The sequence below is a fragment of the Lytechinus pictus genome, chromosome 10 (genome assembly GCF_037042905.1).
Source record: "Lytechinus pictus isolate F3 Inbred chromosome 10, Lp3.0, whole genome shotgun sequence".
Lineage (NCBI taxonomy): Eukaryota > Metazoa > Echinodermata > Echinoidea > Temnopleuroida > Toxopneustidae > Lytechinus > Lytechinus pictus.
In genome coordinates this window covers 17,528,334-17,546,063 of record NC_087254.1, presented here as the reverse complement: position 1 = coordinate 17,546,063, position 17,730 = coordinate 17,528,334, and the positions used below count along the sequence as shown (strand labels likewise).

Genomic DNA, 17,730 nt, shown 5'->3' with positions numbered 1-17,730 from the left:
TGTCACATGAGTCTCAATACAGCTATACATTACACTGCATAGCACTCCGTCAGATTCATAAAGTTTGTTAGCCAAGAGTAACACCTTCATCATTTCAACCCATCACATGATTCATACTAATAAGGGTCTTGGTGCATAAAAGTATCTATAATGGTATGTTTACCATCAAATGAAACTACCATGGTAACGAAGCCTAACAGCCAATCATAATCATGAATTCCATGAAATTTACCACTGAATGGCAAAGTTACCATGGTATTAATTCACGTGGAACATGACCCATGACTTCAGTTCTTTATAACTTTCTTGAGACTAATGTCTATCATTATTTAAAAGCTATATTTCAATCCTAAAAACGGCATGCAGAATTATGGATTTAGAGGATATTCTTTAAACCTTTAATGAAAGTTCACTAAATGACTGCTTTGCAGTGACATTATCATTTTTTTATATTATATTAGTTATTTCAAACTGATAAAAAATTAAAGGAAATTACAAATAACTTCATTCAGAGTAAGGCTACATGGATAATTACTGTAAAAATGTACTAAGTGACAAACACAGAAAAATATGAGTTTTTTAAAACTACCTTTTGAAAGACACATTTATATTCAATCATTTACATAACATATGGATTAGTGTGCAGTGCACAGATTAGTTGTCATACAAGCTTTCTTATAAATAAACTGTATAATAATTATATATTCCAAAGCATATATACATTACTCAGATATTTTCATTCGATACAAAATATACATTTTATTCTTCCAAAACTGAAAGATGACTAAACCATGGTAGAGTGCAGAATGAATAATCGGTTACACTTCGTAATTCCGAAGGTTCTTTATTCCGACGGTTCGTAATTCCGAAACACGTAAATTGCCTAAACCTCGATGTTCGTTAATCCGAAAACGTAAAAGGGTTCTTTAATCCGAACATTTGTGGCGTTATTCCGAAGGTTTGGTAATCCAAAAACGAAATAAGGTTCGATGTTCCGAAGGTTCATCAATCCGAAAACGACATAAGGTTTGTTGTTCCAAAGGTTCGTTAATCCGAAAACGAAATTAGGTTCGTTAATCATTAGTTTTCGGACTAACGAACCTTCGGAATTACGAACCTCATTTCGTTTTCGGATTAACAAACCTTTGGAATTACGAACCTCACTTCGTTTTCGGACTAACGAACCTTCGGAATTACGAACCTCATTTCGTTTTTGGACTAACGAACCTTCGGAATTACGAATGTATGCGGAATAATCAAACTTCACAAATACAAACGGAAATTGAATTACTCAAATCATGGACTTCTCAAAATGATATGGAACTCAATGCATCAAAATGTTCTACAATGTCAATTTCATTTTCAAAGCAACCACAATTGATCTATATAAATAACACCCCATTACACTGTGTAAATACAGTGAAAATCTTAGGAATTACAATTCAGAATGATTTAATAAAGTGGAATGCTCATGTACATGTAACTAAATTATTATTCCCAAAATGTCAAAAATTTGCAGAGAAAGATCCTTATTCACGCATGCCCCACTTTGTAGAATAGCCTTCCTAAAGTCATCAAAACTTTTATCTCTGTCGAATCTTTAACAAGTGGATTGCCTCTGGCAGTCTCGCCTGCATTTTGAGATTCAATATAGCAGCAGCAGATGAATAATTATTCACAAAAAACATTCATATGACAACAAAATACTAGGTTCATTGACCCTTTAAGACTTTTGACCTGAATCATATGACCTAATGCTCATGCAAGACAACCAGCGATATTTGATTACCCCTATTTTCACGCTTCATAAACTGTATCCATGAAACTTTAAAAGTTATGATGACTTTCAAAAAACTTAAATTTGGTTAAGATTAAGATGTGGATTCCCCCACCATAGCCTAATTTCATTGACCCCAAATGACATTTGACCTTGGCAATATGACCTGAAACTCAGGATGCTCAGTGATACTTGATTACTCTTCCATTCAAGTTTCATGAAATTGGTCCATATACTTTCTAAGTTACCACATTTAAAAAACTTAACCTTGATTAAGATTTCAATATTAATGACGCCATCGCCGTTTAAAAAGCGGTGCATACAATTCTGGGCCCTGTCTTACAAAGAGCTGCGATTGATTCAATCAACCACAACTATGGATGGCAAGCAACGTCAACATCTAAAATGCAAATTTGTTCAAAATATTTTCTAGATATGATGTATATTCATACATTCATCGGTCTCTTGGAGATTCAGTGTGATTCTCTTTGTTTTCTAAGGAGATTGTGCCAATTTCTTGAGGGAAAAAATTAGGGTAGGCCTATGGATGGATTTCCATACAGTTGACATTTGAGTGGATCAATCCTAACTCTTTGTAAGACGGGGCCCAGTTCTGCTATGCAAGCGAGACAAATATCTGCTGAAAACCGTTCTATTTTCTTCTCAACTCTCTTTGCACCCCGGGCACCCTGCAGAGTGAGTAGATTTGGTGCTTTATACTTAACTTAGATACTTGCCCTTCAAATCAAGAATTGCTGAATGGAGATTCCCAATTCCCAATAAGGAGATCTTGCATACTGAACCAACCTTTGAATGCCATCGACAATGTGGCCCGTATTCTGAAGACAGGTTTAACTTAGACCATGGTCTAACTCTGTGCTAAAATTATGGGAAGCCAAAAGTGTCAAAATTTTATTAAGTTGTATTGTTTCTTATGTTTGCTGTGATCTTTCCTGATTCATCGATGGTGAAGACAATCATCTATTTATACTTCCTAGACAATTATGAATGATTTGAGAGCCAAATGAGCTGAAATATGATATATCTACCATTAGTGATTTATGTAACAATTGGCTATCCATAATTAAACCACAACTTTAAACCGGAGTTTAAGTTAAACTCGACTTCAGAATACGGGCTTTTGTCTTTAAACCACACAGGTTTACATATGTTGCTTGGCAGCTTGGACGGCAGCCCCAAAGACATCTAGCATGACATGTCTTCCGCGGTGCTCTCTTTTAATCTCATCAGAATATTTAGCTGTTTTTTAGTAGGTGATTCAGGAAGCCATTTAAAAATTTCCTGTACGCTGTCAATCATTACAGGTACATGTAAAATGAGTACACTAGTTATAATGTGAACAGGAGAGCCTTTGCACATTTATATTTATTTAATTTGGCCTTGGCGCAAGGCAAGTACCCTGTCATGTTGCATTGAAAATCAAAGCATATTCTCCAGCAATCAGAGTTATTATACTGGCTAAACAGTTTGAGAGCTCAGCATTTCTCATAATTCCTACTGATTATTCTAAAATGAAAACTGGTGTCTTGAGTTTTTACACAAACATAATGCAGGAGATTTTTGTCTCAATGAGATTCAATCAAAATACCTGGTCAGCACAAAACAGACGATATTACAGCAAGGCATTCCCAGAAACACATACACTGTAATACTGATGAAAATATTAAACTATATAATTGTATTAATATTCACATTTCATATAAAAAATGCCCACATACACTGTACTATGGATCAAACAAGTTTAGACTATTATAAATTCTGAATTGTGTACATCGTAGTTATAGTCAAAGGAGAAAAGGTGAGTTGTTACATTATACAGTGGCATTTAAAAGTTGTCAATGTTCCTTGAATTGGACTAAACTTGACTCTCTCTCCATCTACAGTCAAGATACCATCTTTAGTAAGTGGCTCAAGTCTGAAAGCCTTCACAACTCTTGATACAACAAATTCCTCTTTCATAAACTCTCCAGTCTTGAATTTATCTAAGGTACCAATGAGTTTCTTGCGGTTTGTGCGGACGTCCATATACTGTAACATTATGACACCTTCATCCATTGCCCGACCAGGATGGTTGATAAAGTCATTGGATATGTGAGAGACGTATGAGATAAGAACACAAACAAAATCACCTTGAATGACGGTCCAGTATGAAGGCACCTGTTCATCTAAGGATGGCATCACTGGTTCACTCATATCATCCAATACAGCAGCAGCAGCACCTTCATTGGACAAACTGGCATTTACATTATGGTTGGAGTTACGGTTCCCACCAACCTCTGGCTGTACCTTGACATCTTCTTGCTCCCTCTGTTGGCATTTGTTCACATTGACATCCTGAGCACTAGTAAGTTTCTTGTCTTCTACTTGCCAGAGATGACGATACTTGGACTCGTCTTTGATGGGAAGAAACGACAGTCGCCCAGGATACTTACGGAGAAACAAAATCCTTTGAACTGTCCCAACTGCAAATCTTGTTCCGCCAAGGAAGCGGAATCGTTCACTCTCGATGTCAATGTCAGCTATGAGACCCCAAGCTACAGATAGAAATGAAAGGACTGTTTGATGGCTGGTCTCGATTCGTACCAGGTCCTTTGGGTAAGCCTGACCCTTGACAATAGCAACAGCAGCATGGCACACTATATTCTTCATGACAGAATCACTGAATTAGAGAAACAAAATGGTTTGTATGAAAACACAATATTTTCCTGATATAATTATTTTACAAGCTCGATTATGTATTTGGCTAACATAGCAATGTGCTGCTAAAATGCAAATGTGAGCAGGCTTTAATATAGGTTTACAGTGAATGCGTTGGTGACACTATTTTGATCATAGAAATGACATTTTTAATCAATAAAATTAAAGTAATGAAATGTGTAACTTCGGGACTGCGTACCCAGGTGTCACACACTTGGTCTCCAAAGTTGCTCAAGCTATAAAGCTCTTCATGACTTGTATATAAGATTTTTAACGAAAAAATGGGGCAGGGGGATTTAACCTTTGTCTTGTTAATCCTAAGATTTTCTGAAGCAATATGAGTTCCTAACAAGCTTACCCTCTGGTTGACAAAATGGCTGAACATAGAGCGTTTCCAGAACCACCTGGGATAATACCAATTGGCATCTTAAATGCTTCTTCTCTGTCTGGTCTCTCTCCAAACCCATTGATGAACTGATGAGAAAGAAAAAAATTAAAATAGGCATAATAATATTAACCACCTCTCTCACATTTCTTGTTGGTACATGCAAATCGTATGACAAGAGTTTCAAGCTTTGATCATCTAATACCATCATGGCTAAACCCACTTGGTCTACTAGCAGATGGTTTAATTCTCAGATCGTCACGTACCATCATGGCTAAACCCACTTGGTCTACTAGCAGATGGTCTAATTCTCAGATCGTCTAATAGTATGGCTAAACCCACTTGGTCTACTAGCAGATGGTCTAATTCTCAGATCGTCTAATAGTATGGCTAAACCCACTTGGTCTACTAGCAGATGGTCTAATTCTCAGATCGTCTAATACCATCATGGCTAAACCCACTTGGTCTACTAGCAGATGATCTAATTCTCAGATTGTCTAATTGCATCATGGCTAAACCCACTTGGTCTATTACTAGCAGATGGTCTAATTCTTAGATCGTCTAAATAACAGGGCTCAATTGCAAACCAGCTTTTTATCTTTGTTAATGTACAACTGAATTGGTTACCCTATATAAAGATGTGAAATAAATAAATACCATCATGGCTGAACACACTTGGTCTAGTTAGCAGATGGTCTAATTCTCAGATCACCTACATGTATGGTCATCATGGCTAAACCCACTTGGTCTACTAGCAGATGGTCTAATTCTCAGATCATCTTATACCATCATGGCTAAACACACTTGGTCTACTAGCAAATGGTCTAATTCTCAGATCATCTTATACCATCATGGCTAAACAAACTTGGTCTACTAGCAAATGGTATAATTCTCAGATCGTCTAATAGTATGGCGAAACACACTTGGTCTACTAGCAAATGGTATAATTCTCAGATCATCTAATACCATCATGGCTAAACCCACTTGGTCTACTAGCAGATGGTCTAATTCTCAGATCGTCTAATAGTATGGCTAAACCCACTTGGTCTACTAGCAGATGGTCTAATTCTCAGATCGTCTAATAGTATGGCTAAACCCACTTGGTCTACTAGCAGATGGTCTAATTCTCAGATCATCTTATACTATCATGGCTAAACACACTTGGTCTACTAGCAAATGGTATAATTCTCAGATCATCTTATACCATCATGACTAAACAAACTTGGTCTACTAGCAAATGGTATAATTCTCAGATCGTCTAATAGTATGGCGAAACACACTTGGTCTACTAGCAAATGGTATAATTCTCAGATCATCTTATACCATCATGGCTAAACCCACTTGGTCTACTAGCAGATGGTCTAATTCTCAGATCATCTTATACCATCATGGCTAAACCCACTTGGTCTACTAGCAGATGGTCTAATTCTCAGATCGTCTAATACCATCATGGCTAAACCCACTTGGTCTACTAGCAGATGGTCTAATTCTCAGATTGTCTAATAGTATGGCTAAACACACTTGGTCTACTAGCAAAGGGTATAATTCTCAGATCATCTTATACCATCATGGCTAAACACACTTGGTCTACTAGCAAATGGTTTAATTCTCAGATCATCTTATACCATCATGGCTAAACAAACTTGGTCTACTAGCAAATGGTATAATTCTCAGATCGTCTAATAGTATGGCGAAACGCACTTGGTCTACTAGCAAATGGTATAATTCTCAGATCATCTTATACCATCATGGCTAAACCCACTTGGTCTACTAGCAGATGGTCTAATTCTCAGATCATCTTATACCATCATGGCTAAACCCACTTGGTCTACTAGCAGATGGTCTAATTCTCAGATCGTCTAATAGTATGGCTAAACACACTTGTCTACTAGCAAATGGTATAATTCTCAGATCGTCTAAGACCATCATGGCCAAACCCACTTGGTCTACTAGCAGATGGTCTTATTCTCAGATCGTCTAATAGTATGGCTAAACACACTTGGTCTACTAGCAAATGGTATAATTCTCAGATCGTCTAATACCATCATGGCCAATCACACTTGGTCTACTAGCAGATGGTCTAATTCTCAGATCATCTAATACCATCATGGCTAAACCCACTTGGTCTACTAACAGATGGTCTAATTCTCATATATATAATCTAACACCATCATGGCTAAACCGACTTGGTCTACTAGCAGATGGTCTAATTCTCAGATCATCTAATACCATCATGGCCAAACCCACTTGGTCTACTAGCAGATGGTCTAATTCTCAGATCGTCTAATAGTATGGCTAAACACACTTGGTCTACTAGCAAATGGTATAATTCTCAGATCATCTTATACCATCATGGCTAAACCCACTTGGTCTACTAGCAGATGGTCTAATTCTCAGATCATCTTATACCATCATGGCTAAACCCACTTGGTTTACTAGCAGATGGTCTAATTCTCAGATCGTCTAATACCATCATGGCTAAACCCACTTGGTCTACTAGCAGATGGTCTAATTCTCAGATTGTCTAATAGTATGGCTAAACACACTTGGTCTACTAGCAAAGGGTATAATTCTCAGATCATCTTATACCATCATGGCTAAACACACTTGGTCTACTAGCAAATGGTCTAATTCTCAGATCATCTTATACCATCATGGCTAAACAAACTTGGTCTACTAGCAAATGGTATAATTCTCAGATCGTCTAATAGTATGGCGAAACGCACTTGGTCTACTAGCAAATGGTATAATTCTCAGATCATCTTATACCATCATGGCTAAACCCACTTGGTCTACTAGCAGATGGTCTAATTCTCAGATCATCTTATACCATCATGGCTAAACCCACTTGGTCTACTAGCAGATGGTCTAATTCTCAGATCGTCTAATAGTATGGCTAAACACACTTGTCTACTAGCAAATGGTATAATTCTCAGATCGTCTAATACCATCATGGCCAAACCCACTTGGTCTACTAGCAGATGGTCTTATTCTCAGATCGTCTAATAGTATGGCTAAACACACTTGGTCTACTAGCAAATGGTATAATTCTCAGATCGTCTAATACCATCATGGCCAATCACACTTGGTCTACTAGCAGATGGTCTAATTCTCAGATCATCTAATACCATCATGGCTAAACCCACTTGGTCTACTAACAGATGGTCTAATTCTCATATATATAATCTAACACCATCATGGCTAAACCCACTTGGTCTACTAGCAGATGGTCTAATTCTCAGATCATCTAATACCATCATGGCCAAACCCACTTGGTCTACTAGCAGATGGTCTAATTCTCAGATCGTCTAATAGTATGGCTAAACACACTTGGTCTACTAGCAAATGGTATAATTCTCAGATCACTTAAGGTCATCATGGCTAAACCCACTTGGTCCAATTTGGTCTAATTACCATTTGGTCCAACCATCACTTCATCAAACTGCCATTAAGCTAATGACCAGATGGTCTGTCTCCACTTCTAGTTATTAGCGTACACTTTGCCCCCCCCCCAAAAAAAAAAAAAAGTTTTCATAGACTACATGTAAGTGTTGTTATATCAATTAGATATCAGATGAAATGAGTACAGCACTACAGCCTTACTTACAAAGGGGCATAATGACAATTTCATAAACCAAATCGTAAGGTGATGAACTACTTGTAGACAAACTACTTAAAATAAGACCAAGTGGGAGTAGACCAAGTGGCAATTTCTCACCTCATATACCAGCCCATCACCAGAAACAATGATGACACCATTGTACTGATTCAGATCTAGATTGACTGCCAACTCATGACCATGACCTTTCCTTTCTGTTGTGATGAAAACAAAACAATGGTCAGTGTAAACGTGATGTTAACCATATGAGAGAGAGAGAAACAGAGACAGAAACAGAGGAAATGAATTGATATGCTATTTCTAGATAAGTACATTTTCTGAATCAAAACCAATACCTACATGTATATAAAAAGTTAACTTGAGATTTCAGAATGATTGGTGTAGTCTAATGATGGAAAACAAATATATTTGATAAAATTGTTGGGAATATTAGCAATTCTTAAAATTCTTCAAACATTTTAAAAACTTCCACATTTAATTCTGTTATACTTTCCAGATATTCTTACCTGTAATAATTTCTTTGAAGGTGATTCCAGCTTCTTCGAGTATAGGCTTGGCTTCATTCTTAAAGAGTTCATGTGATTTACCTTTACCACTGAATGGATTGATGCATACCAAGTAGTGAGGGGGTTTGGGTATAAGGGATTCTTTCAAATCTATAAATAAGAACATATATGTACATGTAGTAACATGGTGACAGTTCATTCATTATTAAGGAACACTGACAAATTGCAATGGAAATTATTTCAGCGATTCTCTACATAAGTCCAAAGAAAGTTTTGGTGACTCCAATTAAACAATATAAGTTGTGGAATTGAGGGGGGGGTGATAATCTCTGATGAGGACAGAACAGTCTAGACTACTGGACAGGGTGAGACATTATTACATCATTGAAACAAGACTTTAGTCACTGAAATACAATGAAGTAAATGGGTATTACATGCATATTTAATAACTTTCCTGATCTTCACAAAAAGTTTATCAATGTTTTCAATCAAGCTATGAGTGAGAAGTATGAATCTATTGTATCAATTCTAAGTAAAAAAAAAAAAAAACGAAAAAGGACAACACAATACGACACAACACACCACAATATATACAAAACTGGATTATTGTCTCCCTTTTGCGAATAGACTTCCCCACTGCCTGCGGTTTCGCACACTGTGAACACGCACCGCCTGACCAGAACCAGCTTAGCCAGGCGGAGTCCACGCCAGTGCACGGAAAGCCCTCCTTGCGAGTAAAATAAGAATGTGCAGTGGAGAAATCTACCCCAAATAGTAAACCATTTTATCAACAATGTCTAATACAAAGTAGGAATAATGCCTCCTTGTTTAACCACACCAACCATGCAAGCAACATGTGATGTAGTGGTGAACTGAGGTAATAACCCCGGTAATAACATAAAGTATCAATATACTGGAAAGGTCAACATGAGTTACAAGAACGGTGAAATACAAACAAAGGCATATGATTATGTTTTTTTCTCTATGTAAATACATTTGATTCTTTCAATAAAAACAAAAATACCAAAAAAAAATATATTGTATCAAACTTTAAATCCTTCTGCTGTGGTTTACTGGTTTCTATTCTCTGTCCAATACATTGTTGTGTGAGTCATCAGTACTGACTAATCAATATCAGTTATCTGGTCGAGCCATCAATACAGATTGCAATGGATCATTGTTACCAATATATTGTATACCATACAATGTTTAAACCATCACACAATTTGTTTTATTTTGTGTTATCTTTGATTGATTTTATATTTCTGTTGTAGCTGGCGATATTCCATGCAGAATTCTACACTACTAATGATAGGTGTTTCACAGGAAATTGTAAATTGTGCATGCTTTGTACAGTTTTTGAGGAATAATTATTTCTTCATGAGTATTTTAGCTGATTCATTTGTTTACCACTATCTCAAGTAAAACAAATGCTTTAAATTGATAAGTGATTCATGTAACTGTAAATCTGATTTTGGACAGCAAAGTCAATTAATGATTATTTTAAACAAGTTGAACGCCTACGGCAGTCTGGCCTGCATTACGCGATTCGTATAGCAACAGTGCTTACTTTGAAAACAGATATTAAATTATTATTTACAAAAGAAAACACTCATATGATAATAAAATACTATACATTGACCCAACATGACCTTTGACCATGATCATGTGACATAAGACATGAGCAAAACAATAATTCATACTTTTTTACCCTTATGTCAATGTTTCATGAACTACATGTGTACATGTACATCCATAAATATATTATGATGCCAATTAAACAAATAACACCAACACGGCCAAAGTTCATTGACTCTAAATGACATTTGACCTTCGTCATGTGACCTGAAACGCAGGCAGAATTTCATGTGATACACTATCACCTTTATGTCCAAGTTTCATGAACTAGGTCCATATACTTTTGAAGTTATGACATTTCAAAAACTTAACCTTGGTGAGGATTTCGATATTGATTCCCCCAACATGGTCCAAGTTCATTGAACCTAAATGACCTTTGACCTTGGTCATGTGATCTGAAACTCAGGCTGGATGTTCAGTAATACTTGATTACCCTTATGCCCAAGTTTCATGAACTAGGTCCATTTATAGTTTCTAAGTTATGATGACATTTCTCATACTTAAACTTGGTTAAGATTTCAATGTTGACGGCTCTGGAAACCTGAGTTCTTATTCTGCTGAAATATCTCCTAGCCTTTCTTCAGTTGTTGATCTAAACTTCAAGCTTTATCTGGCAAATCCACTTCCAGTCCAGATTGGACATTGATGCATGGAAGCTCTCTATTCCCAAAGCTTGAAGGGGAAGTTCACCCTGAAGAATAGTTTGTTGTAAAATTAGCAGAAAAATGATAAAAATATTGGTGAAGGTTTGAGGAAAATCCTTTTAAGATGAAGAAAGTTATTAGAATTTTGGATTTGTGATGTCACAAACTAACAGCTGCCCCGTATGTTATGTAATATAGAATGCATTAAATTAAATGGTTCGTGATGACTTATTCTTATTTTCTTTTTAGAAACGAGTGTGAAATGATTGGTCTATTTTACTGAAGGTATACTTTACAAGATACATATGTATGTGTGTGTGCTTACTGTTGCATGTATATGTCTTTTTAATGTATAATTTGTTTTATATTGTTAATTAATGTTAACTTCACATGTATAGCATATGTTGTGACCCTGCCTACAAGCAATCTGCTTGATATTAAAGGTATTCCTCCATTTTTAAATAATATATATTATGTTTATTTCATGTCACATTTTATATATCCTGATGTTTAAAGATGGTATATAAATTAAAATTGAACAGTAAAAACCATTTTCAATTTTCAATGACATTTAATCGATTTCCTACCATGCAATATGTAGAAAGGCTGCTCGCAAATGACATCACAGATTAAACTTCAAATAAGTTTTTTTATTCTTTATGCATGATGGATTTTTCTCAAACCTTTGACAATATTTTTTATCATTTTTTTCCTGCTATCAGGGTGAACTTCTCCTTTAATATGGAGGGCAGGCCTCTAATCCCTAACCCTGTGTCAGTCCACTCATCTCCTATCTGCATCAAATGGGAGATGAGTAGAATAGCACTTTGTTAGGCATAGATCTAGAATTATAATGATTTATCTTTTACACTGTACAAACAAAGCAATTAGACTGAATAAAGGTCAGTAACGTGGACAGAACTCAATCTAAGATTTCAGTATTACAAAAGACAAGTGTAGTCATCACTGAATGTGTTTGGACTATTGGAATTTAAATTTGGCATTTGTTCATTAAAGTTTGATGAGACATCCAATGAACTCCCCTGGTAATGTCTATGCTTGTAGCCCTTACATCATTCACTTAATACAGACTTAGGGATTGGATATTAGAAAGCTATAAAAAGTAGGCCTACTGACAAAGAAAGATTATATCCTGAAATTTTCAGCCAATTCCATGCTTGAGACAACTTTTAAAACATTTTTTTTCAAGTTGAGAATTATCTAAAAGTATTTCATCTGACAACTTGTAACTACTTGTAAGTGTGATAAAAATCACAACACTATCTATGGCAAGTTTCATGTCATAAAGCAAAGACCCTCTAATTATAGACTCTTATTAAACAAATAAAATTAATGACACGTTACGTCTGGGACAGTTACGTATTGGACATTTTTTGTCCCCATAGAGAATGAGTGCTTCCCATTAATTAAAATAATTTAAAATATTGAAATATTTAAAATGTTCAATTGAGACATATTTGATATGACTGATAAGGAATTTAGCAATTTCAACAATGTTTTTTTCTTGTTTTTCATGGTTTCATGAATTTCTATTGTTTTAATTTTTTTTACAAATTTTCAATTTTAGGGCAAGTCCAAGAATTCGCGCGCGTTACGTATGGGACATTTCAGAGGCTTTAATGACCTGAAAAATAGTGTTAAATAACTTTGATTAGATTGAATACCCTCATGATGGTAGACATCTAGGATAAGAATAATCATGCAAAAAATTGTGACATATGACCTTGACATTTTAGAGAGAAAAGATGTGCCGTTACGTATGGGACGCAGAAATAAGACAATTTTTAAAACATTTTTTTCAGGTTGAGAATTCTCTGAAAGTATTTCAATTGACAACTTGTATTTAGTGTGATAGAAGTCACAACAGTCTAGTATATCTAAGGCAAGTTTCATATCATAAGCCAAAACCCTGTTATTACAGACTCTAATTAAACAAATTAATAACATGTTACGTATGGGACATTTTGTCCCCATAGAAAACGTACACAATTTTCCCCATAATTTCAAAAAGTAAAATAATTTAAAATATGGAAATAACAAAAAAGTTTTTGTCTTTTAAAATGTTCTAGTGAGACATATTTGATATGACTGAAAAGGAAATTAGCCATTTCAACAATATTTTTTCTTGTTTTTCATGGTTTCATGAATTTCTTATGTATTTCTATTGTTTTTTATTTTTTTCATATTTTTCAATTTTCACATTTTTTTCACTTTGATTGTTTTCATTAATCAGTATTCATAACAAATCAGTCTTTAAAAACTGAAGAAAAGGTAAATAATCACTTTTTAGAGCACTTGAAATTTGTTTTTCTCCATTTACTTTGTACACAAATCTCCCCATTGACATTGTGTGTAAATGTCCCATACGTAACATGTTGTCCCATACGTACCAATTTCTTAATTAACTTTTAATTAAAAAGTAAACTATATTTTCGAAACTTTTTGTGGTATAACATTTTCATACTTAATAAATTAGAACTTCCCAGAGATGCAACAATACAAGTATTGTATTATGAGAAATAACTTAAAAAAACATCCTCAAAATGTTACGTATGGGACATTCCATCCTTGGACAAGACCTAATTTGCATATTTAATTAGATGACACCACTCTTTTCCCCCAAAAGTAATAAGATGTTAGGGGGCCCATGTCCCACCTATGACTAAATCTCACAAGTTTTGTTTGGATTTTCTATGAGTTTTTATAATTGTCCCATACGTAAAGCCCATTTTACCAATTATGCAAATTAGGTGCCCCAAATTAGCATAAATATGCATATTATCAAATTTTTCATAATGAAATTTTAAAATTCAACATTTGGGCTTTCTTACCCCACCAAAGATAACTTCTTAAATTAAAGATGAAATTTTGCCTTCTAGGGTGACCTTTTCTTGGACTTGCCCTTTAACACTTTTTTGCTTCAGTTGTTTTCATCAATCAGTTTTTATAACAAACCAGTCTTTAGAATCTAAAGAAAAGGTAAATAAATAACTTTTCAGAGCACTCTTGAAATTTGATTTCTCCATTCACTTTGTACACAAACCTCTCAATTGACATTGTTTGTAAAAAATACGTAACATGTTGTCCCATACGTAACGTTTTTTAATTAACTTTGATTAAAAAGTAAAGTAAACTACCCCGGTATATTTTTGAAACTTTTTGTGGCACAACATTTTCATAATTTGAGTTGATTCACGTCTTTTAAAGATTCGTTTTTTGGAAGTTTATGCACCATTCTTGTCAAATGAGGCCGCTGCTGACTCCAAATAGACATAGTTTGCCAATTAAAAGATATTCTCCTTCTTTGGTATCTACTTAGATACATATCCTGAAAGTTTGAGGAAATTTGATGCAATATTGACAAATTAAAGATGATTTAAACTCATTTGGTGAATTCGTGAGGTCTAAGATACATTGTAGGCATAATTCTCTTGATTGCGCAACATTTCATATCATTCAAATAGGTCAACTTTGAAGTCCCGTAGAAAAAAATATAAGCACATGAACCTACATTATTTTTTGCATTTTCAAAATGCATAGATACCACAGTAAATCTCTGCAAAATTTGGTGAAAATTACATGGACTTCATTTGAACTGTGGAACATCCTTAAGCTTGTAATAATGTCACCGATAAAATTCATTTTAAAAAGTAGAAAAATGAAAAAGGTAAAAAAAACAAGGAAATACATATTCCAAAACAATAGATTTCATAAGAAATTTATTTTCATAACATTTTTTCAATAAATGATTTTGTTAAGAATATTGTTCAGAGATAAAAAAAAGATCAGTGTATTTGGGCATTCATAAAGATGAAAATAAACTATTCACTGTTTTATGCATTTCCCATTCACTTTGTATGCAATGTCTTATATGAAAGGCACTTGTCCCATACATACATGTAAGCACGTATAAGTTTATAAATTAAATTGTAACATCTAGTTTTGTCAATCAGGAGTCACAGTGAATAAATTAGAACTTTTGAAATTAGCAATGGTTGATAAAAAACTTTTAAAATGTACCTACTCAAAACCTTACGTACATGTACGGGACACATGGCTCTAGGAAATCGCATAATTTGCATAATTAATGAGCTGCTTACATATACCTATTGCAAAATGAACTAGATCAAAGAGGGTCCATTTCCATAAAGGAAAAATAAAAAAAGAATTCGGCTTATTTTTTATATTTTACATACGGTGTTTTGTTTTTTACATATATGCATATGATGGCACCTGTTCTTGCATGAATTTGCATAATTTAAGCAAGAACATACTTTCATATTAATTGCTGACAATAACACTTTTTGGAAAAAATTCAAAGCGATAAAATAAAAAATTATATTCGTTCTTTTGAACGAAGCCAGCAGTCCAAGCCTATGTTCGTTTGTTGTAATTAAGGCACCTGGAACAACCAACAAAGACTGCACTGAGGCTGACAGAAGCTTTTGGTCTAGGTTAGAGATGATACCCAATTACATTACTACCCGGTATTATGATGTTAAATGCACAGCCAGGCTGAGAATAGGGCCAGATCCACCTCTTTTTCATTACTAACATTAAAAAAAATTTGCCTTGGTCTGAAATTACACTGTATGGCAAGTTCCCCGACTGTGCATCGGCGCGATTCTAGCAAAAGAAGATACGCAACGAACACAAACTTAGCACATGCAACACATAGACAGAAAAATCTTATATAAAATGGTGGAAAATTGATGAATTTTGGGCATTTCATGACGGCCTCAAAATGCAGCCTCTCTCATTAAAATATCCGAATCGTGTGCAAAGTGAATGGGTGCGCAGTCATGGGGTACCATTTTTTTTTTCAATCTGAAAATGACTGTCTGAGGTTTTTTTTCAAGAAAATCCTATAATTTTTTCTTTCAGATTTTTATGAGATATTTGGTACACTTTCTCATGGAGTCATGACAAAAGAAACATTAGCAGAAACATTTTGTGAAATAAAAAGAAATTCATGTTAAGTCTTAACTCAAATCGTTAGGTGCGCAGACTTGGGCTTTGGGGACCACCATCATACTTACCATTCATACTTGCAAACTCTACTCCTCGAAGAAGAGCGCTAATTGTGAGGTACCATTTCTCAACCAATGCAGCATTCTCCTCTTGCATCTCAAATTCTTCAGCTATCAAAGTCAACTCTTTTCTCCGGCGTACTCCACCATTTTTAGGATTTTTGTTATACATGTAAACAAAAATCTGCAAGCATATACTCTTGTATTTTAATTCATATCTCGTCGACCTTGTTTTCTGCTTTCTTGTTGTACCATCACCGCTGCATTCCTTTAGCGACTGCTGGTCGACAGCTCCCCCGATTCTTCGGCATCCAACGATGTCAGAGAACGCTATGCTGTCTCCTTTCAACTGTGCTCCATTTACGGTCTGATAAGTGATTTTATCACGGTGTATTGAGATGTTAGCATCACAAGAATGTTTTCCAATGATAAGGTGAAATTTATCCTTCGTAAGGATACTTTCATCAACTGACAAATAGGGAGGTGCAACGCAAATCGACATGTTGCTTGTCTTTGGTTGACTTGACGCCCCTGGGCCTTGCTTAAACTCATCTGTCAAATAACCCGGTATGTACCGTACGGCTACCGATACGGTACCGGTACTTGTCCGTCTTGTCGAAGCGCAGTGCAGCATGCATATGCACGTACAGAGCTCGGTCGCCCAGACTCAATTAAATCCTCTTGCTCCCTACACTCATTCAAAGCTAAAGTTAAGGTCATGTTACTATCGGAATATGTAAAATAAACTTTCTTGTGTCATAATCATGTTCTAATATTCCGTTTCCATCATCATTAACATTATTTCCACCACCACCACCACCGTCACCACTATCATCATCATCATCATCATCATCATCATCTTCTTCATCATCTTCATTTGTCATTATCATTATTTTTTTTTACTTGATTATATATATTATAGCAAGTTTTGGCTTGTTAGATTTTGTTCTTCTCTTTTTTATATTATACTTAATTGATACTTTAATAATTTGTTATTGTCCATTCTGCTCATAATATGATTATATATGGTTAAAATATGTTTCGGTTTGTCATATTTTTCAAGCATTTTTTTGCTTACTATGGCAATCCATCTTCTGCTATTAATTTTATGCTAAATGATTTATACCCGATTTATTGTCAATATATGTTACATCTATGTTATATTATATTGTTATGTAGAAGAAAAATAAATTCAAATCAAATCAAACGTACATGTACCCACGGTTCTCACGTTGGTTGGCATACCGTATAGTATACATCGCTATGTTGGTTGGTTTTAAAGATGATGGCGCTATTCCATCGATAGCAATAGATAGCAAGGCCCTATTATACCGTATAAACTTATTTCTCGGAGGATTGATCGATTTATTAAATAAAATACTTAAGTAAAAC

The 17,730-nt window shown here is 35.0% G+C and overlaps 1 protein-coding gene across 1 annotated transcript; it reads right to left on the bottom strand.

Moving 5' to 3' along the window:
* Positions 1 to 468: 468 nt before the first annotated feature.
* On the bottom strand, positions 469 to 16,901 carry LOC129269184 (sphingosine kinase 2-like). The gene is made up of 5 exons (XM_054906646.2): positions 16,348 to 16,901; positions 9,006 to 9,155; positions 8,599 to 8,693; positions 4,854 to 4,969; positions 469 to 4,457 (listed from the first exon to the last, which is right to left on the bottom strand). Exons 1-5 carry the CDS (start codon positions 16,838 to 16,840, stop codon positions 3,605 to 3,607), a joined length of 1,707 nt encoding a protein of 568 aa, XP_054762621.2. The 5' UTR covers positions 16,841 to 16,901; the 3' UTR covers positions 469 to 3,604.
* Positions 16,902 to 17,730: the final 829 nt, after the last annotated feature.